Source organism: Nothobranchius furzeri, chromosome 3 (genome assembly GCF_043380555.1).
Source record: "Nothobranchius furzeri strain GRZ-AD chromosome 3, NfurGRZ-RIMD1, whole genome shotgun sequence".
Taxonomy (NCBI): Eukaryota; Metazoa; Chordata; class Actinopteri; order Cyprinodontiformes; family Nothobranchiidae; genus Nothobranchius; species Nothobranchius furzeri.
In genome coordinates this window covers 42,476,757-42,498,212 of record NC_091743.1, presented here as the reverse complement: position 1 = coordinate 42,498,212, position 21,456 = coordinate 42,476,757, and the positions used below count along the sequence as shown (strand labels likewise).

The window sequence follows — 21,456 nt, the reverse complement described above, 5'->3', positions numbered from 1 at the left end:
CACTTGTGATTTCAATAAATCTGCTGTGGTTTCTAGTATGAATAGATAACTTGAGTTGTTTTGTATGGAGGAAAAGCTTTGGCACTTCGGTTTAACAAAAGTAGACGTTAATCAGAGGAGTAGGGAGAAAACAACATGATTATGAGTCTTCACCATTAATATTCATGATATTCAAACATCTGGTCCCTGATTGGCTAACTGCAACCTTTAACCACCAACCAATTTGAGGCCTCATTTGGAAGTTTAAGGAAATACCATATATACATTTTTCTTATTATTATTATTGTAGTTTTCATGCTACAATAACAATTTTAAACAGGGTATCAAGCCAAATGTTATTCACACTTGAGATTTCAAGAGGGTTTTGGCCATTTCCTTTGATCTATAAATGTAATGGAAAAATCTGACAGTAACCAAGTGAGACTTGCTTCTAGTTTCCTTTGCATTGTCTTATTTTGCTCGCATTGCAAGGAAAGCCGACACAGACATGGCACACACTCTAATGTTTAGTCCAATCTGCTCCAAAGGCAGGAAATGCATAGGAACTTTCATACACAGAGTCTTGATTAAATCACAGGATGTAAAAAGAATTAGTTGTCTTTTATCAACACCCGTTGTTTGTGTTGTTGAGAAAAAACCTGTAGCAGGTGATTTCAGTCTTAAAAAGAACATCTGCTCCTTTTCTTTTTTTTTTTTTTTTTCTTTTTTTGGGGGTGGGGGTCTTGATAATCTGTGTATTTCCTCAGGAAAATTAACTTCCACAATTTTGCTCCTCACAGCTGCTTCTCCTTGTCCTATGATCACACATAGTTTTGTATGGGGCAATGGTTGCATATATGGTAAGCAATGTGGGGAATTACGTGAGATAAAGGTTTGTGGTGCACAGAAATGCATCGATCTATCCAAGTGGAGCTGCACCAACTGACTTGACACAAACCTCTGGTCTACCAGTTTGCAGCATCACACAGGGGAGTCTTGGGAGAAGAAAGGAAGAGGGGAGAAAAATAAGTACATAAAGGATGTTGAAGAATCCGCTTCTAGACCTGCAGAAAAAGAGAGAGAAAAAAAACAGACATAAAAACATAACACAACCAAAATGTCACTCCGCCAACCACATGACGATATATAACTATCATATTTTGCTGACTGGCACATGGTAATATTTCATAGTGCATTTAGTGCCAACCGCAGCCTTAGGTTATGTGTCAAAAATGCTTTAGTCCATACTTGTGAGAGCACCAGGTGAACTCCTGTGTGCGTACATGTGCTTGTATATGTAAGGTTTATCTATAGGAGTGTTCAATGTTGAGTATGAAGGGCCACAGACCTGCCCCCAAAGATCCGCGGAGGATGTAGGAGTTCCAAGCTGCAGAGATCTAGAGGTCTCCCCTGGAGCTCGGAGACCCCAGGGAGACTACTGCCAGAGAAGCCCCGACCCCCCTCCCGAGATGCCCAGGAGATATAAATAGCAAGATCTGGAACTCAGCCTCAGAAGTCAGCAGCCTGAGATCCAAGGGTGCCCAACCTCGCTGAGACCTGACAGAGCACAGGGACCTGGAGCTAGCTGGCAGATGCCAAAAACTTCCAGCCCCAGACACTGGAATTGCGAAAACGCAGGCAAACTGAGGCACCACCAGGATGTTGCAGCACCAAAAGATGTCCCAGGAGAGGGGAGGAGTCCAAGACCCCACTTCACACAGTCACACACTCCCGCCCTCATGCTCACACATAATCACATTCAACCTAAAGACACAGAAGAATGTATGTCATACACCCGCTCATGCTCCCCACTCACCTACCTAATCACTTTGGTCCCGGTACTGCAGCACAGAGGGCACAGACACTCCCAGACACCAGATATGGTCCCATTTTTTACTGGAGTAATGATGAGCAGGACTCCTTGCCTAACGCAGAGCAAAGCAAGCCACAACCCCAGAACCCTTCCAAATGGCCAGCTCCCACTCCTAGCTTGCAGCCCTGGGCAGCTCCATGTGCTCCATTTAATATGTCTGGACTGGGGGAAACATTTTTACACACACAGTAACCTTTTCTGGGATGTTTTTTTTTACTATCTGTAAGGCCCAACATGTGCAGGGAGAATTAGTTTGCTGACTTTACCACAAACGTTCAACTTGAAATACTCGCTGAACTTGAAACCAGAAGTTCTTACAATTGTCTACACCCAGAAATCACATCTGTATGGCATAAACACTTAATGTCTAATATCTGATCTGAAAAACAGGCAGCTTAAAACTTTATTAGTGATTAGTGTTAATAACGATGATATGGTGCAGCCTGCAAAATACTTCAATGAGTTTAATTTTGAAGGAAACACATTATATAAAATAATTCTTTAACATGTTATTTGGATTTATGTGTACACAGATCTTTAAAGTCTGACAAAAATTACTGTGCACAACCATCAGATTCCTCACTGCTGGATATATATATATATATATATATATATATATATATATATATATATATATATATATATATATATATATGAGAAAAAAGAACTATGAACTAGTTCGTTTTTGGAACAGGGAACTTACTGTAGTTAAAGTTTTTTTTTCTAATGAACTAAGAAACAAACTAGTTTGTTTTAAAATGTATGAACTGAACTTTGACCTAGTTTTTTTTTAAACAAACATTTCCAGCACTGGTCATAACCCTGCATAGCCATCCTTTCAGGGAAGATGTAGTCACCACCATGCGCTCGGACAACCTCCAAATTGGAGAACGCTGGTGGAGCAACCTGTTTCTCTCCATGGGAGAAGAGCCCCTATGTAGCCCTTTTGCAAACTTCCAGTGAAAATGACACAATGGACAGAGAAGGTTACAGCATACCCAACGCTGGAAGTGACGGACCCTACTTCCAACCAACCGAGAGACACCTTGGCTATAGTGGAAGCCATTGTGCCTAACAGCTGCAAAGCTATGGGGTGTGTTAGTTTGGCTCCAAGTTGGAAGTGGGTCATGTGGTTGCGGAAAGCGGCAATCCGGTGATCCGAGAGGCATGCTCTGGCTGACCAAGAGTATATTTCTAGTTCAAGATAGGAAACCCTCTGGCTCGGAACTAGGGAGCTCTACCCGTACTTTATGAAGAAAACCCAGGGCTTAACCTGGGAAACGTGAGCCTCCGCATGCGACCAAGAACTCACTGCCAGAGCCCATTCGTCCAAGTAATTGAGAACGTGGATGCCATTCTTTCTGAGAGGTGCCAATGCAGCTTCCACACATTTGGAAAAGGTGCAGGGAGCTAGGGCTAGTCCGAGTGGGAGAACACTTGTAGGCTTGCCATTTGAACGTGAAGCACAGGAACTGCCTGTGATTGGGATGGATTTCCACCTTAAAATTGGCATCCACAAGATCAATCGCAACAATCCAATCTCCGGGGCTGACAGCATTTGGAAAAACTGTACCTGCACAAAAACCTGTTTAGTAATTACAAATCCAGAATGGGACAAAGCCCTCCTCTTTTCAGGACAACAAGGTAACAGATGTACCAACACTTGTTTGTTTCTCTGAGGGGACTCTTCAAACAGCTCCTTTTGTTAACGGCCTGAATTTCCTCTCTCAAAATGACCACTGCATCTGCTTTCACAATAGCGTTCACAACTGCAGCAACCACGGGTGGTCTGACCCAGAATTATAACCGGCGGTAGCCCGTGGTGCTCGACCCAAGGAGAGACATCACATGCGTGCCAGAGAAAGGTTCGCAGTTAGCTGGCTGCTCAACGCTGTTGTGACTGCGCCATTGCCCTCTAGCCGAGCGGAAGGACTCGGCACTGTGTTTATTGTGTCTACAAACAGTGGATAGCTGCTGTTTACCAGCCAATTGAGAGAAAACAGTCTCCGCTGCTTCTTTTGAAGTTGTTTGCAGATAGGAGTTGTGATGAAAATCAAACCATTGGTTTCCAGCAAAGTGGGCTGATGGAACCATATGTGACTACTTTGAAATGCAGCATTCAGACTTATCAAACTGACATTCTTTTGAGTGCAAACAGCAGTCTTTATTGAAACATTGTGCAAAACTGTGGAAACAGTGCAACCTTCGCCCACCTAGGGCAGTAAACAAAGTATCTTAGGACTGGGGGGGTTGAACGGCAACCGAACATGATCGTTTCACCCGCAGAACACTGAGGCTTGGAAGTCCAGCAGAGTCCATGTCCTGAACAAACGCGGTCCTGAGATCAGAACGACTGAGTATTCCTTTCACGGTTCACAGAGCATTCCTTTGAGCCCAGAGGAGGGCCCTTAGTCCAGCAATGGGGCTCACCACTGCCACTGGCGACATTGGCGTCTGGGGTGGAGGAGGCGAGATGATGACTCGTTTAACAATTGCGAGCATCTTAGGTCCCACATTTTGTTGATGAGGGGGTAAGTGAGCTGCCACATGGGACCAGAGCTCCATGGTCTGCCAAACACATTGCTAAGCAGGTTTGCAACATGGCGGCAGAGCTGAGTGCGAGGGCGACGGTGACCTGTCCGGCAGAAAACCTTTAATAGAGGGTAAAACAGCTAGTCCACTCACCCCATTTTTACTGATCAGGTTAAAATAAGCTGCTAGTGAGGGCTTCATAGCGAGAAGGTTCACAAACTCCAAACTTATTGGCACTGTCGAAGTCCACGGGTGGACAGTGGCTTCCCCCAGGATGGGGTCCTGCTACCAAAATTATCTTGTGTCTGAGTGCATAAGGGACGGTTATTTATCTCAGGCTAGCAGTAGCTCAGGAGGTAGAGCAGGTTGTCCAGTAATCCTAAGGTTGTAGGTTCGATCCCGGTGTCCACCAGAGAATGCTGTTATTTTATTCATAGAAAATAGAAACATGGCATACATTGTTTTCTTGTACATCTGTGACTTTGGCATAACTGACCCCTGACAGTCCAAATGGACACCAAAGCGTTCTTTTCTAACCTTTATAACAACGGTGATCTCAGCTTTTCTAAGTCAGTTTTGAATTACAGTTTTCTTAACAGAGTTTCAAATTTATTTGCTGCACAAACATCACGGTAGTCTGCAGTGCAGCCTGGAGCATTTACAGTACTAATTAATCTGTGTAACGCAAAATGAACAATGATGTAAAGTTGTATACAATTTACATAAATCAGTGTTGCCAACATAGACTTTGTTGTACTATTTAATGAGTTTTAAAACCCCTTTAGATGGTTCTTTTAAAAAAATGAATAATGAGCAACAAATCAGCCTTTTTCATTCTTTTTTCTTTTTTTTTTTTTTTTGCTTTATTAAACAATTTTGGAGATGAAGGCTCTTATGTAGACTGCTCAGTGAGTGACAGTAGCTGCCTTTCACCCCATCTTCCCAAAGCACTCACAGGCAGCTCACACTTGTGCTTTCTTCCTCTTTTCTCTCAAATTAAATCACGTGCTCATGGTTCATTATGCAAATTAGAAGATTATATCTAATGACTGCAAGGACAGCCAATAGCTATGGTCCTAAATGAGGAAATTACATTCAGCTCTGCTATTTGTGAGTTGCTTTAACACGGCAGCAAACTATACTGTGACCACGCATATTAGTGGGCATCAGCTATTAAAGGCTGATCAGAATATTTCCCTCAGAATCTTTCTTTTAAGCGAAACCCATTCACTTTCCTTCATTGGTAGTTATTAAAATAGTAATAATTTTACATACACTAGCCTCTTTCATCCGTGGATGGGTGGATGAGTCTTTCATGTAGTTCAGTGTCACATGCATGTCTGCCAAAGTGAAACAATTTTATGTTTTAAATTAAAATACTGAGGTATGCACAAAGGCTGTGATTCTTTTGGTCTCAGCAGCTCGAGTATCCTACAGCTGCCACCTCTGGATAGTTTGCTATGTGTTGTTATTAGCTTCCGGTAAAAAGAGTATATAAAAATAATAAATGCTCATGATCAGTAGATCTAGGATTCCTCTCAATGAGTGTGACTCACCGTAGTCCACATGTAACATTGGATTTTCTACGGTAAGCAAAAACAAATCTTGGATTTTTATCTAGCTATCTGTTTATTCTCACAAAGGAGATTGTTGTGTTGTTCTTGGGGAAAATAACTACAGCCCTTGTGTCTTTTGGTATGTTATCACAGTAGAGTGTAAAAAAACATCATCTCTGAAAATCCAGCTGGAGTCATTCATCTGAGCCGTCAGCGTGAGTGTAAACACAGCAGAGACTGATCCAAAGGAAACAAATTGTTCTGATGTTGCCGTTCTTTCAATGCAAAACTGGAATAATTTGTTTTCCCAGAATGTGGCCATTTTTCTGTACTTCAACAGTCTGCTGTGAGCTCTGTCAAGCTTCCTTTGAGAGGATTTAAAACACATAAGGAAGTTAATTTGTTTCTAGGGATTTTCAATTATTTTTCTTGTTCTTTTTTATATTTTTCATTTATTGACTTTATTGCTTTCCATCTTTTTTTTTCTCCTATTTTCAAAGCTTTTTTGTGTCTGTCTTTAGGGATTTACAGGTGACCTGATGGTGAGAAACATTCAGCTCAGGCATTCTGGGAAATATGTGTGTATGGTGCACACTGAAGTTGACACGGTGTCAGCAGCAGCAGATCTAATTGTCAGAGGTATGGCTGCCTTTGTTTTGTGTTGCTCTCTCTGGGGAGACATTTTGTCTCATGATTGTGTGTGTGTGTGTGTGTGTGTGTGTGTGTGTGTGTGTATGTGTATGTGTATGTGTGTGTGTGTGTGTGTGTGTGTGTGTGTGTGTGTGTGTGTGTGTGTGTGTGTGTGTGTGTATGTGTGTGTGTGTGTGTGTTCAAGGATTGATTTATCAGTGACCATTTTCATTTTTAGCCTTCATCCAAAAATAATGACCTCTTTAAAACAAAAGAATAACATACGTGTGAGTTTCTCCGTATTAATCATCAAAGGTCAAACTGTAGAGTAAGTTATTGGTCAGAAACAAGATGAGGAAGTTAATTTTGTTATATCTGCTCACCACAGCATTTGGGTCTGACCCAATAGTACATTTTAGCAGTTTCACATCTTGCCCAGCCCGGTACAGTCCTGGTAGCATCGGTCCGTTCCTGCGTAGCTAGGTTTAATTTACACAGCCCCCTCAGGAACGTAGATGTCTCTTAGCACATGGTTAAAGATGGACAGAAAAGTCTGTGGTGTCCTCCTTATGTAAGTAAACAATAGCTTTAGATGTGGCCCCTACCTTTAAGATCCAAGGTACCAAAAAGGCACACATTTCAGAGTATGTTTAATGGAAGGTATGATTGTTGTTCAAGCATTATCTTTTACCGGTATAATGCATTCTGGTATATTCCCAATTTTGGACAGTTCTATTTACTTGGTCTCATTTACAAACAAAGTTCAAGCTTTTTTTTAAGATTAAAAACATTCTGTAGTTTAATCTTGATGTAAGACACAAGACTGCTACAGGCTCAGGCAGGTGATGTTGGAAATGCAATTATTTAGATGTACACATGCAGGCAGGTAATCATAAATGTAAAAATACAGAACTGTTGTCACAAAATAAAGAATGACAGGTCCAGGACCAGGTGAGTGGCTGCTGGTGAGAAATGAGTGACAGCTGCTAACATTAGCAGGAGAAAATGTGTGTGTGTGTGTGTGTGTGTGTGTGTGTGTGTGGGGGGGGGGGGGGGGGGGGGGGGGGGGTACCAGGGGCAAAGTGGCCTAGACACATATCCTACAATACTTCATTTTAACCCTATGGAGGCAGGCGTTGCAGATTCGCTACATTAAACCCTGCCTACCTGGTTACTCCACATAAGTATTTCATGAGCATTGCGTAACTCAGAAGTTCCCCTGAAGAACTTAGTTGTATGACCTTTTATCAAAACTTATTTTGAGCCTGAGAGGGTTAATTTGGAGGTTCAGCCAGAGAGATAGGATGGGGAACTCAGACATCCAGAAGGGACTTGGAGGAGACCTGATACTCTTTCACATTCAGGGCAGAAAGCTGATGTGGTTTGGGGGTTTTGTTGAGATGCCTACTGGACACCTCCCAAGGGATGATTCAGGCATATCCCATCTAGGAACAGACCCCACAGTTGTAAATTAGGACATGACCGAGGGATTATGTGTGGTTCCATGTGGAGATGGTGAAAGTGGCTTGATGGGAGACAGTCTGGGTTACCTCACTGATTCTGATCCAAGCACATTTAGGGGAAATAATGAAGTGTGCTAATCTTCCTGCATGCTATGCCTCTCTGTGCTGATCGCAGTCACGTCAAGTGCAACAGCTGAAACAATCTCTAATAATTATCCATCTATCCATCCATCTGTTTTTTTCTGAGTCGGATCACAGGGGTAGCAACCTAAGCCGAGAGGCCCAGACTTCCCTCTTCTCAGCCACTTGGGCTAACTCTTCCGGGGGAATCCCAAGGCGTTCCGAAAGACATAGTCCCTCCAGTGTGTCCTGGGTCTTCCTTTAGGTCTCCTTCTGGTTGGACATGCCCGGAAAACCTCACTAGGGAGGTGTCCAGGAGGAATGCTAGTCAGATTCCTGAGCCAACTCATTTGGCTCATCTTGATGTGAATGAGCAGTGGATCTACTCCGAGCCCATCCCAGATAACCAAGCTTCTCACCCTCTTTCTTCTTTTTTACCATGTTCTGTCCAGCTGTGAAGCAATCAGAATTGATTTCTGAATGCCAAGACCTGCAGAAAGTGTGAGAGAGAAAAAAAGGGACACCCAAAAATACAACAAGACCTAAATATCACTGCGTCAACAACATAGAGATATATAAAAGTAACATTTTTTGCTGAGAAATAATTCATAATGCATTTAGTGTGAAACACAGCCACCACACAGGTGATTTGATATAATTGCCCAAGTCAATCCTCATGAGAGCACCACGTGAGCATCTGTGTGCGTACACACAATTGTATATGTAAAGTTTCTCTTTAGGAGTGCCCAATCGTGAGTGTGAGGGGCCACAGACCTGGCCTCAAAGATGTGTGGAAGATGGAGGAGTTGCAAGCCCTAGAGATCCAAGGGTCTCCCCAAAGCACAGGAACCCCAGGGAGACAGTCGCCGGAGAAGTCCCAACCCCCCTCCCGAGAGGCGCAGAGGATAACCTCGGGGGTCACAACCAGCGGCCGCCAGAGCCCTGAGAGATAACCATGGCAAGCCCCCAGGCCTGCCTGCAGCTGCCCACCCTTGAGCTGGCCGAGCTCGGAACACAGCGGCCCAGGACCCAAGGGAGACCAACCCTGCTGGGGACCAGACAGAGTCCAGGGATCCAGACTCCACCGGGCAGCCACTGGGAGCAACCCGACATATCCCAAAAACTTCCCACCTCCGACACGGGAGTTGCAGATTTCCAGGCAGACCGAGGCACCACCCACCAGCAGAAAAAGTGGCAGGAGGAGTGTCATGCTGACCTGGCAGAGGTCAACTGTCTCATCCTCATGCTGACTCTCCTGCACAGTGTCTGCACATGAGCTGTGCATGCAATCTTCACACTGGCCAGAGGGGGCTTGTGAACTCTGGTGTGTGCTCCTCCAGGTGAGCCAAATCAGGAAATCAAGAGCTCACCACTAGTGGCTTCTTCATGCATGCAGCAGTCATTCAACCAGGGTGTGACAAAACTGAGATGGCAAGCAAACAATTCAGCTGTGAGGAGGACTTTGATCTTGACAGGCTATCGGTAAGCTCTTGGGATGATTCACATGGACTTTTTTCTGAGCTAAGTTTTGTGGCAAACAACTGTTAGGAGGAAGTTTTGGTTTTTCTTTAAGTTTATCAGAAAATATGGGTTTCCTTCCCAATTTATAGAAATCTAATATTTAAAAATGGTAACCCAAGATTCTTTGTTTAAATCCTGAAATTATTGAATTTAGTTAAAATGTAAATAAGATAATTTGTAACAATCCTTAATTAAAACCTTAATTAAAATGTTTAAAACACAGGTTAAATACTGAAAAAGTAACTGTAAAAGTAAGGATGTATAAGGTAGTAAAATCTGAGAAAATAAAACTTTTCTTGTTTAATTTAAATACTAGAATATGTTTAAACCTTAAAGTATACTTTTACTTAGAACTCAAGTACTCACCTTCTATTTAAATTACAGATGTTGGTTGAAATGTTTTAAGTTTGTGTTACCTGTAAAACGCATTATGTTTTTCTGTGTGTGATCTTTAAACAGTTCTATTTTTGTATTTAAAGGTTTTCACCTGATGCTGATACTGATACTGATACTGATACTGACTTATGATGATCCTGAAACTGGTCAAATAAAGACATATCTGAGTGAAGCCAAAGTCTGGTCTTTTCAAGTGTAGACGCCTCACAGAAAGAAGAAACACTTGACAGTGAAAACCGCCTTGGCCAGTGGGAAATTGGCCCTGACCAGTGAAGACTCCACCAAAGCCCACCACAAAGAGGGAGAAGACTCCATCTGGGGGCCTGGAGGGAACCGTTTACCTGCCATCTGTCAACCCAACAACAAACAAAGCAACATGGCTGATTCAAAGTCGCTTGAGGAACTGAAAGTAGAACGAACCACAGCAAAAAGACTTTTCTCCAGACTCACCAACCAAATAACAAGGACACACATGGAAATGTCTGTAGAGGAGCTACAGGATGCCTTCAAGAAGCTCACAGTAGAGGGCTCCAAAGTGACGGCTATGAATGAGGAGCTTGAGGCTGCTTACATCGCAGAGTGTGAAGATGAAGGCACACATAAGTTGAGTGACCAGCAAAGAGCTGACCTTGAGAAGACTGAAAAAGAATGTGAGCTCAAGTTAAAGGAGACAAAGCACCTGATTAGAGAGACATTATGGATCTCGTTTGGTGAGAGAGAACTAACACTCGCCCTAAAAACTGCAGAAGTAGAGATTGAGAATGTCTCCTCCACTCAGCCTGACACACCAGTGGAGGCATATTATTTTATGCTTCTTCATCTAGAAGACCTGATGCGCAAAGCAAAAGAAGCACACCAGTCATGGAACCGTTGGGCTCCTACTGCTGAGAGGCGAGACTTTGATCGTCGATTAACTGAGCTCGAGACATTCCTTCCAAACCTGGTGTCAAAGAAAGCTGCCCTGATCAGAGAAGAAAGAATGAAAAGGGACTCCATCCAAGCACCTGTCACTCTCCACAGCATAGCCCCTGTTGCAGCCATAACACTGAAAGCCACAGCCCTACCAAAGTTCACTGGTAACCAACGTGAGTTCTACCGCTGGAGAAAGGAATGGGAGGCTCTTCAAAGACAAGGCGAACCGACCGGGTCTGTGGAGGTGAAGAAGTTCCAACTGCTTGATAGCCTCGACGAGAGAATTGCCAGAGATCTGCGTCTATCTACATACCCATCAACAGATGAGATCTTCAGAGTCCTCGAGAACCGTTACGGGAATCAAGCCACCATTGCAGTCGAGATCATCGAAGAGCTACAGGCTATCCCTGCTGTTTGTAGTAACCAGCCAAGAAGAATCATCGAGCTAATCCAAGCAGTTGAAAAGGCCCTCTATGATCTGAGTGAGCTAAATAAAGCAGATGCAATAAAAAACCTGTTGGTAATAAAGTCTATTGAAAGCAAATTACCAGAGACTCTGAAGAAAGACTGGCTTACCCATGCTGCTGACCCAAGGCATGCTGTTACTCATAAGAACCGGTTTGACAAGCTACTTGAATACCTCCAATCTCAAGAATCCATCTATGAGCAGTTGGATCAGCTGAGAGACATAGACCCTGCCAAGGAGAAAATAAAGTTCCCAACAAAGTATGCCCGCACAAAGACTGTTAAATCCTTTAGTGATCCAGCAGGGTGCATCATCTGTGGCGACCCAAAGCACAAGAGAAAACTGTACATCTGCAGAAGGTTTAGAACTACCAAAAAGCTACAGGAGAAAAAGAATGCAGTGCAGCAGCTCAGAGCCTGCAAGAAGTGCCTTGAGATCCACAACGAACCATGCAGAAATATAACCTACCTGTGTAGAAATCCAGAGTGCAAAGACCAGCATCATTACCTTCTCTGCCCTTTGCCAAGACCCTCATCACAAGGATCCAAACCTGTTCCAGGGGGAGCTGAGGGGAAGAGGTACACAGAGGTCCAGGAAGAGTTCCTCTCCAAATTATCACCAGAGCTAGCCCAGCAGTGTCGTTAGGTTTTCAGCAACGTCACCTCACGAGCCTTCAGCTCTATGGCGTCAGGGAAAGGCCTTCTGGAGGAGTCTGGTCTAAAAGAGTACCCTGTGATCCTGATGCTACTTGATGTCACCGCCAACGATGGACAAAGAATTGGGACATTAATTGACCTGGCATCTGACACGAACTACATAACCCATAAAGTTGCAAGCAAGCTCAACCTTCGTGGTGAAGACGTCACACTGGTTGTCCATGGTGTTGGAGGGATGAAGATATCAGTAGCAACCAAGCGTTACCTTCTCAAGGTTCGTGTCAGCACTTCAAGAGGAACCTTAAAGCCTCACCAGCTAATCTGTTATGGTCTTGATACAATTGCTGAAGTGCACAAACATGTTCCACCTCACAAGTTAAAGAAGATCTTCCCCGATGTCACTCTTCAAGACCTTATCAGACCCAGAGAAATTCAACTGCTAATAAGTCACAAAGAAGGACGGCTAGTGCCTCAAAAGGTTTGCTCCATCGGGGACCTAGTACTCTGGGACGGTCCACTTGGCAAGACAGTGGGGGGCACACATCCAGACCTCTTTGAGGAAGTCACCCTGTCGGCACACACCTCCAAGACTCACTTTGCAAGATCAATGAGGACTGCAGCAGTCAAGTACCAAGAGTTCACCAAAAACCCAGCTTCCTGCCAGCATCCAGACCATATTGAGACTCAGTGCAGCACAGCCACCAGCAATGGAGACTTTCTGAAGTGGTGGAGGTGGGAAAGCATTGGAGCTGCCTGTCAGCCAAGATGTGGAGGGTGTCGTTGCGGGAACTGTCAGCCAGGGGGTAAAGAAATTACACTCGCAGAGGAGAGGGAGATGGAGATTGTGAGAAATGGTCTGACTTACTCAAGCGGAGATGACCACAGCCCAGAACCACATTGGCACGCCACGTATCCATGGCTAGAAGATCCAGCAACATTGCCAAATAACAAGAAAGCAGTAGAAGCAACATTCCTCAGAACGGAGAAGCAGCTGTCCAAAGAACCTGAGTGGAAGGCAGCTTACAGTGCACAAGTCCATGAGATGGTGAACTGCAGAGCTGCAGTGAAGCTGTCCAAAGAAGTCCTGCAGAGTTGGACTGGGCTAGTGTGGTATATCAGCCATTTAATTGCACCAAATCCACACTCCGTATCCACCCCAGTGAGACTAGTGTGGAACAGCAGCCAGAAGTACAAAGGCCTCAGCCTGAACGACATCCTCATCAAAGGTCCTGATGTCCTGAACCCGATCAGAGCTGTCCTGCTACGGTTTCGGACTGGTGTCTTTGCTGCCCTTGGTGATATCCGCAAGATGTACAACTCTGTCTGGCTGGAAGCTCGAGAGGTCCACCTGCACAGGTTTTTGTGGCGTGACACAGAAGAGTCAGAAATAGAAGAGTATGCCATAACAAGAGTTAACATGGGAGACAAACCTGCTGGTTGCATAGCCCAAATTGCCATGCGAGAGACTGCAAACTTGCCTTCATTCAGTCACTTCAAAGAAGAGAAACGTGTGCTGGAAGAAGATGCTTATGTCGATGATATCTTGACTTCACACAATGACCAAGACCATCTGAAATGCCTTACCGCCAACATCGAGTATATCCTGAGAGCTGGAGGATTCTACATGAAGCCCTGGGTCTACTCCAATCAAAGTGGGAGGAAAGAATCCAAAAGTGAGATGAATATGACAGAGTCAAAGACTATAATTCTGCCAAACCAGCGGATGGAAGAAGACAACAAAGCCCTTGGCCTTGGCTACACCATCGAAGATGATGATCTCCATGTCATGGTTGCAGTCAACTTCTCTAAGAAAAAGAAAAAGATGCGCCTTGGTCAAAATCTGCTAAGAGAAGAAGTCAGAACTCAAACCCCTGATCCACTGACCAGACGAGAACTGCTGAGCCAAGTCTCCAGCCTGTATGACCCACTTGGCCTTGTGACTCCTGTCAAGCAGAAAGGTGCCATCTTGGTTAGAAGAGCTTTCCAAGAAGCCAAAACAAAGTACTGCTTAGAAGACACATGGGATACTGCCTTGTCTGTAGGTCTCCGAGAAGACGCCATAAAGGTTCTGGAAGAGTATGCTGATCTGAACAAACTTCGCTTTGCTAGAGCTCTGACTCCACCAGATCCCTGTGCAGAGCCTAGTGCAATCACATTCTCTGATGGCAGTGAACATGCATATGGCGCAGTGATGTACCTTCGTTGGAGCTGCAGTCGTGGTGCTGTTGTGAGACTAGTTGAATCCAAAGCCAAGCTGACTCCTCTCCACCACAAAGGTGATCCTGTAAAAGCGGAGATGTGTGGTGCCGTCTTCGCAGCCCGCCTGAAGACCTACTTCCAGAAGCACTGTCGTATTCAGGTCAAGATTTGGTACCATCTCATCGACAGCCAGACGGTCCTGGGTGCAATACAACGTGAAAGTTATGGCTTCCAGACATTCTTCGCAAATCGTGTTGGCGAGATCCAGAGTAGCACTGACGTCCAAGATTGGTGGTGGATCCCAGGACCAGCAAACATAGCGGACATCATCACCAGAGGGGCCAGTCCAAATGCCTTAACTGACGACTCCGAGTGGCAGTCTGGTCTGAAGTTTCTCCAACTTCCAGATGATGAGTGGCCAAAGAAATCTGCCAAAGACATCGCTGCCCATGCTCGAGATAAAGTAACAAGTATCTGTAAAAAGTCATTTATTGCGATACTTACAAGAAGTCAGCTGAAACCAGCTCAAGATCCAGCCTATGTATGTTCCAGAAGACCACCAGGAGGAGTAGAAACCCGAAAACTAGTCGACGAAAGGTGTTTCAGCAACCTGAGAAGGCTGGTTGGGACTGTGGCATGGATCTGGAGAGCTGCCAAAAAGTTCCTAAATGTCAATACCGCAGGTCAAGACAGGTGGGAGGTAGTTCCATCCTCGGGTGTCCTTACAGTCAACGAGAGACGAGATGCATTTTGAGACCTTTGCCAAGCAGCACAAGAGGGTGTTAACTTCCCAAGCACTACAACAGACAGGTTAGTTGTCTACAGAGATCAAACAAGTGGACTTCTAGTTTGTGGGGGTAGAATCCAGACCTTCAGAGAAGACCGCAAAGCTGTTCCCCTTTTACCATTTCATGCCTGGTTATCCACCCTCCTTGCCAGAGAAGCACACAGTGAGGGACATGATGGAGTAGCAGGGACTTTACTGCGGATGAGAAAGAAAGCGTGGGTCATTAAAGGAAGGATTATTGCTCAAAAAGTTGTTGACAAGTGCATTGTGTGTAAGAAAACAAAGGCAAGAACCTGCAAGCAAATAATGGGAAACTTACCTGAAGAGAGGTCTAATCCTGCTGCACCATTCAAGTTCACATCCATTGACCTGTTTGGACCTTATCATGTGAAGGATGATGTCAAAAAGAGGGTAAACATGAAAGTATGGGGAGTTGTGTTTTGTTGTATGGCTAGCCGAGCCATCCATGTTGAACTAGCAAACACACTATCAACAGAGAGCTTCCTGTTTGCCTTTATGAGGTTCACCGCTCTCCGAGGGCATCCCCAAAGAATCTGGTCAGATCCTGGCACAAACTTTGTTGGCGCAAAACCTGTGTTGAAAGAGGTGTATGCTTACCTGAGACAACAAAATCAAGAATCCCTTGAAGAATATGCTGCCAAGAATGAGACCACCTGGATGTGGAAGATCCTTCCCGCCGACTCACCTCACCGAAATGGAACTGCTGAAGCTGCTGTTAGAGTTACCAAGAGAGTCCTTCAAAGTCTTGGAAATGTAGAAGGCCTTACATTCAGTGAGTTCCTGACAGTGTTCCAGCTAGCTGCCAACCTTGCAAATGAGAGACCCATCGATGTCAGAATTCAGAGCAGAGAAGAACGCATCCAGTACATCACGCCGAACAACCTGTTGCTTGGTCGAGCCACACAAAGTGGGGACTTTAAAACTGTTGACTACACCACCTACCCTTTCAAACGGCTCACTGAAGTGCAAACAACAGACACCAACTTCTGGAAATCTTGGAGCCAACTTGCTGGTCCAAATCTGTTCATTCGAAGTAAGTGGCATACTGCTGAAAGAAACGTTGCCGTTGGAGACATTGTTTGGATCTGTGACCAAAATGCACTAAGAGGGCAGTTCAGACTTGGAAAGGTCACCAGCGTGAATCCTGATTCCAGAGGTGTTGTTCGAGACGTGCACGTGAAGGTCTCTCCAAGTTCCAACATTTCAGTGAAGAGTCCAAAATCTGTTACCAGAGATCCTGAGTCAAGCACCATTCTGCATCGGGATGTCCGACGGCTTGTGGTCCTATTACCAGTAGAAGATCAAGTCGAAGAGCTCACCTGAAAACGATCTTTCTGGGCATGGCCACACAAAGATCGAGTGGGAGGTGTCATGCTGACCTGGCAGAGGTCAACTGTCTCATCCTCATGCTGACTCTGCTGCACAGTGTCTGCACATGAGCTGTGCATGCAATCTTCACACTGGCCAGAGGGGGCTTGTGAACTCTGGTTTGTGCTCCTCCAGGTGAGCCAAATCAGGAAATCAAGAGCTCACCACTAGTGGCTTCTTCATGCATGCAGCAGTCATTCAACCAGGGTGTGACAAAACTGAGATGGCAAGCAAACAATTCAGCTGTGAGGAGGACTTTGATCTTGACAGGCTACCGGTAAGCTCTTGGGATGATTCACATGGACTTTTTTCTGAGCTAAGTTTTGTGGCAAACAACTGTTAGGAGGAAGTTTTGGTTTTTCTTTAAGTTTATCAGAAAATATGGGTTTCCATCCCAATTTATAGAAATCTAATATTTAAAAATGGTAACCCAAGATTCTTTGTTTAAATCCTGAAATTATTGAATTTAGTTAAAATGTAAATAAGATAATTTGTAACAATCCTTAATTAAAACCTTAATTAAAATGTTTAAAACACAGGTTAAATACTGAAAAAGTAACTGTGAAAGTAAGGATGTATAAGGTAGTAAAATCTGAGAAAATAAAACTTTTCTTGTTTAATTTAAATACTAGAATATGTTTAAACCTTAAAGTATACTTTTACTTAGAACTCAAGTACTCACCTTCTATTTAAATTACAGATGTTGGTTGAAATGTTTTAAGTTTGTGTTACCTGTAAAACGCATTGTGTTTTTCTGTGTGTGATCTTTAAACAGTTCTATTTTTGTATTTAAAGGTTTTCACCTGATGCTGATACTGATACTGATACTGACTTATGATGATCCTGAAACTGGTCAAATAAAGACATATCTGAGTGAAGCCAAAGTCTGGTCTTTTCAAGTGTAGACGCCTCACAGAAAGAAGAAACACTTGACAAGGAGGGTAGGCGAAGATGTTGTAGTGACACAAGATCTCCCTGGAGAGAGGAGAAGCCTAAGACCCCACCTGACATATACACTCACACATGAACGCAGTCACTCGCTCCCTCACTCTTGCTCACACATACAAATACAACCTAGAGATTTACAAGAATGTACTTCATACAACCACTCACGCTCCCCATACACATCCTACTCACTCTGGTTCTAACCCTATCTCTAAGGGAGAGTCACCCTGCAGAGAAAACTCATTTTGGTCGCTTGTATATGCAATCTTGTTCTTTCGGTCACTACCAAAATCTCGTGACCATAGATGAGAGTAGGAAAGTAGATTGACTGGTAAATCGAGAGCTTTGCCTTTTGACACAGAAGGGATTCCACCCCTTTCCAACTCAAGACTATGGTCTTAGAGGAGTTGATTCTCATCCCAGCTACTTCACACTCAGCTGTTAACCACTCCAGCAAAAGCTGAAGATTATGTTTTGAGGAAGCCAACAAGACCACATCATCTGCAAAAAGCAGAGACCTCAAAACGGATCGCCTCAACACCTTCATTGCACCTAGAAATCTTGTACATAAAAGTTATGAACGCAATCAGTGAAAAGGGGCAGCCTTGGCGGAGTCCAGCTCTCACCGAGAACGAGCTTGACAACTGCCAGCAATGCGGATCAAGCTCTGACACCTGTCATACAGGGACATAACAGCCCACATAATGTTATTGTACAAGCTGTTTCAGCCACTATTTCACACGGAGAGGGAAGGGAGCGTGTGTGAGCTGGAAAGTTGGTTGCTTAGCAATGGCGGAGCTGTCCATTATCCGTTAGAAAACGTTACCATGTAAACAATAGAGCCGTCAAATTGACATATTTCTTTTTTGATACATTATTTTATCATCGTCGTCGTCGTCGTCTTCCTCCGCTTATCCAGGTCCGGGTCGCGGGGGCAGCATCCCAACTAGGGAGCTCCTGACCATCCTCTCCCTGGCCATCTCCACCAGCTCCTCCGGCAGGACCCCAAGGCGTTCCCGGACTAGATTGGAGATGTAACCTCTCCAACGTGTCCTGGGTCGACCCGGGGGCCTCCTGCCGGCAGGACATGCCCGAAACACCTCCCAGGGAGGCGTCCAGGAGGCATCTTGACCAGATGCCCAAACCACCTCAACTGACTCCTCTCGATCCGGAGGAGCAGCGGTTCTACTCCGAGTCCCTCCCGAATGTCCGAGCTCCTCACCCTATCTCTAAAGCTGAGCCTGGCCACCCTAAGGAGGAAACTCATTTCGGCCGCTTGTATCTGCGATCTCATTCTTTCGGTCATTACCCAAAGCTCATGACCATAGGTGAGGATTGGGACGTAGATCGACCAGTAAATCGAGAGCCTGGCTTTCTGGCTCAGCTCCCTCTTCACCACAACAGATCGGCTCAGCATCCGCATCACTGCAGATACTGAACCAATCCGCCTGTCGATCTCCCGATCCCCCCTACCCTCACTTGTGAACAAGACCCCAAGATACTTAAACTCCTCCACTTGAGGTAGGACTTCTCCCCTGACCCGGAGTTGGCAAGCCACCCTTTTCCGGTCGAGAACCATGGTCTCAGACTTGGAGGTGCTGATCCTCATCCCAGCCGCTTCACACTCAGCCGCAAACCTACCCAGCAAGAGCTGAAGGTCAGAGCTGGATGAAGCTAGGAGGATCACATCATCTGCAAAACGCAGAGATGAGATTCTCCTGCCACCAAACTCGACACACTCCACACTCACCCCATACTTCTGGAGCGTCCCCCACAAGGTGCCCCTGGGGACATGGTCATAAGCCTTCTCCAAATCCACAAAACACATGTGGATTGGTTGGGCAAACTCCCATGCCCCCTCCATCACCCTCGCAAGGGTATAGAGCTGGTCCACAGTTCCACGGCCAGGACGAAAACCACATTGCTCCTCCTCAATCTGAGATTCAACTATCGATCGGACCCTCCTCTTCAGTACCTTGGAGTAGACCTTTCCAGGGAGGCTGAGGAGTGTGATCCCCCTATAGTTGGAACACACCCTCAGATCACCCTTCTTAAAGATTGGGACCACCACCCCGGTCTGCCACTCCACCGGAACTGCCCCCGATGACCACGCAATGTTGGAGAGACGTGACAACCACGACAGCCCTACAACATCCATAGCCTTGAGATACCCAGGACGAACCTCATCCGCCCCCGGGGCTCCGCCGCTATGTAGTTGTTTGACTACCTCAGCAACTTCTGCACCAGAGACTGGACAGTCCATCCCCAGGTCTCCCGGCTCTGATTCCTCCTCGGAATGCGCGTAGGTGGGATTGAGGAGCTCCTCAACGTATTCCTTCCACCGTCCGACTATAGCCCCAGTTGACGTCAGCAGCTCCCCATCCCCACTGTAAACAGTGTGAGCGAGTTGCTGCCTTCCTCTCCTGAGGCGCCGGACAGTTTGCCAGAACCTCTTTGGAGCCGATCGATAGTCTTTCTCCATGGCCTCACCAAACTCCTCCCACACCCGAGATTTTGCTTAGGTTACTGCCACTGCTGCACCCCGCTTGGCTATCCGGTACCTGTCTGCTGCCTCCGGAAACCCACAGACCAGCCACGCCCTGTAGGCCTCCTTCTTCAGCCTGATGCACCTCATTATTTTATGGAAATTATAAAACAAAAAGAAAGGACACATAAAAATAGGAAAAGCCAGGACAACATGAGATCCATTAAACTAAAGTTATTACATATCAAAAATGAAAACAGTCAAAATTACTTCCTTGGGAGTTCTACTGTTAATGTTTGAACTTTTACAAAGTCCCATAGTTGTCACGCACACTGGTGTGGTGAAATTTGTCCCATTCCTGTGGGGAGCAGTAAGCTGCAGCTGCGTTCAGAACTGTTTGGTTGTTTAACACCCCCCCCCCCCCCCCCCCCCAATCCAACCTCAGGGCAGACATTGTACCACTAGGCCACTGAGCGTCATTTAAAAACTCCAGTTTTTTAACACCTGATAAGAAAGTGAATTTAATCATTTGACTATAGTCATTCATTAAATCTATTTTTATCACATTTTGGGCTGTATTTAAGACTTTCTACAATATGCCAATAAAACCATTGTTCAATAAAAATCTCGTAATGTAATATGGATGAGTTTTACTTTTTCATCCAACACTATTACCAGTTTAAAGACAAGTTTTCTTTTCATAATTTTAACCTGTAGCAGTCTACATTAAGCCCTTCTGATGCTTTTCTGTGCTTTTCCACTGCTTTTAATACTTGCCCTGGCCATTTCATTTGCTCTCCGTCCAAATTTAATTGCCAATGTTATTATATTATGCAGGCGTTTTTTGCTTGCATTTACATTTCCTCTGCATTTAAATCCAAATCAAGGTTGTGCACAGAGCTATCTAATGATACTGATGGAAGCTTAGACTGGCCTTGAGAGGGAAAACAAAGTGTTATCTGAGAGATTTGGATTAGCAGAGCACTGCAAGAGTCACGCAATCTAGGCTTTGCAGTTTTAACACCCAAATTAAAAGTTTAACTGTGTAATCTGAAATCAAGCACTTGTGATGCTCAGTGATCTAATAGGGGTTGGAAGTCCCACTGAGAGTGTAATGTTATTTTTGCAGATTTGCAGGGTTTAGTAGGAAATCTCGTATCAGTTTTCGAGCAGGCTGTTTGATCTCATTAAAGCTCCTGCTCATTTTAGAGTAATACCCAAGGTTGAAAAAGACAGATGTGTTTTTCCAAGTGTTCTACATCAGACTTGGCTTGTTCTCTGTTTATTTTTTTCCAAGTTTGTGAGATTTCTGCCAATCAGAAGCATTGAAGCACTATTTCTACTATCATGTTAATCTATTTGTCTGCTTTATGCCCTATCGCTTTAAAATAAAATTACAAGCAGTTCTTTATACCCAGCAACTGGCAAGCATCATGTTTTCACTGACTCTTGTTTATACAGTGAACTCCTGAAACTTTTCGCTCTGTAGCTCAGGTTGACTCCACATTATTCAGCATTTGACAATGTCACAAACAAGGGTAAACCCC

General features: G+C 44.8%; 1 protein-coding gene across 1 annotated transcript in view; it reads left to right on the top strand.

Moving 5' to 3' along the window:
* The window catches only part of LOC107385826 (contactin-4), a 230,531-nt gene that overhangs the window by 166,207 nt on the left and 42,868 nt on the right, over positions 1–21,456 (top strand). Inside the window, exon 15 of the mRNA XM_015959955.3 lies at positions 6,462–6,579. Within this exon, the coding sequence (XP_015815441.3) occupies positions 6,462–6,579 (118 nt within the window). The remainder of the gene's footprint in view (positions 1–6,461; positions 6,580–21,456) is intronic.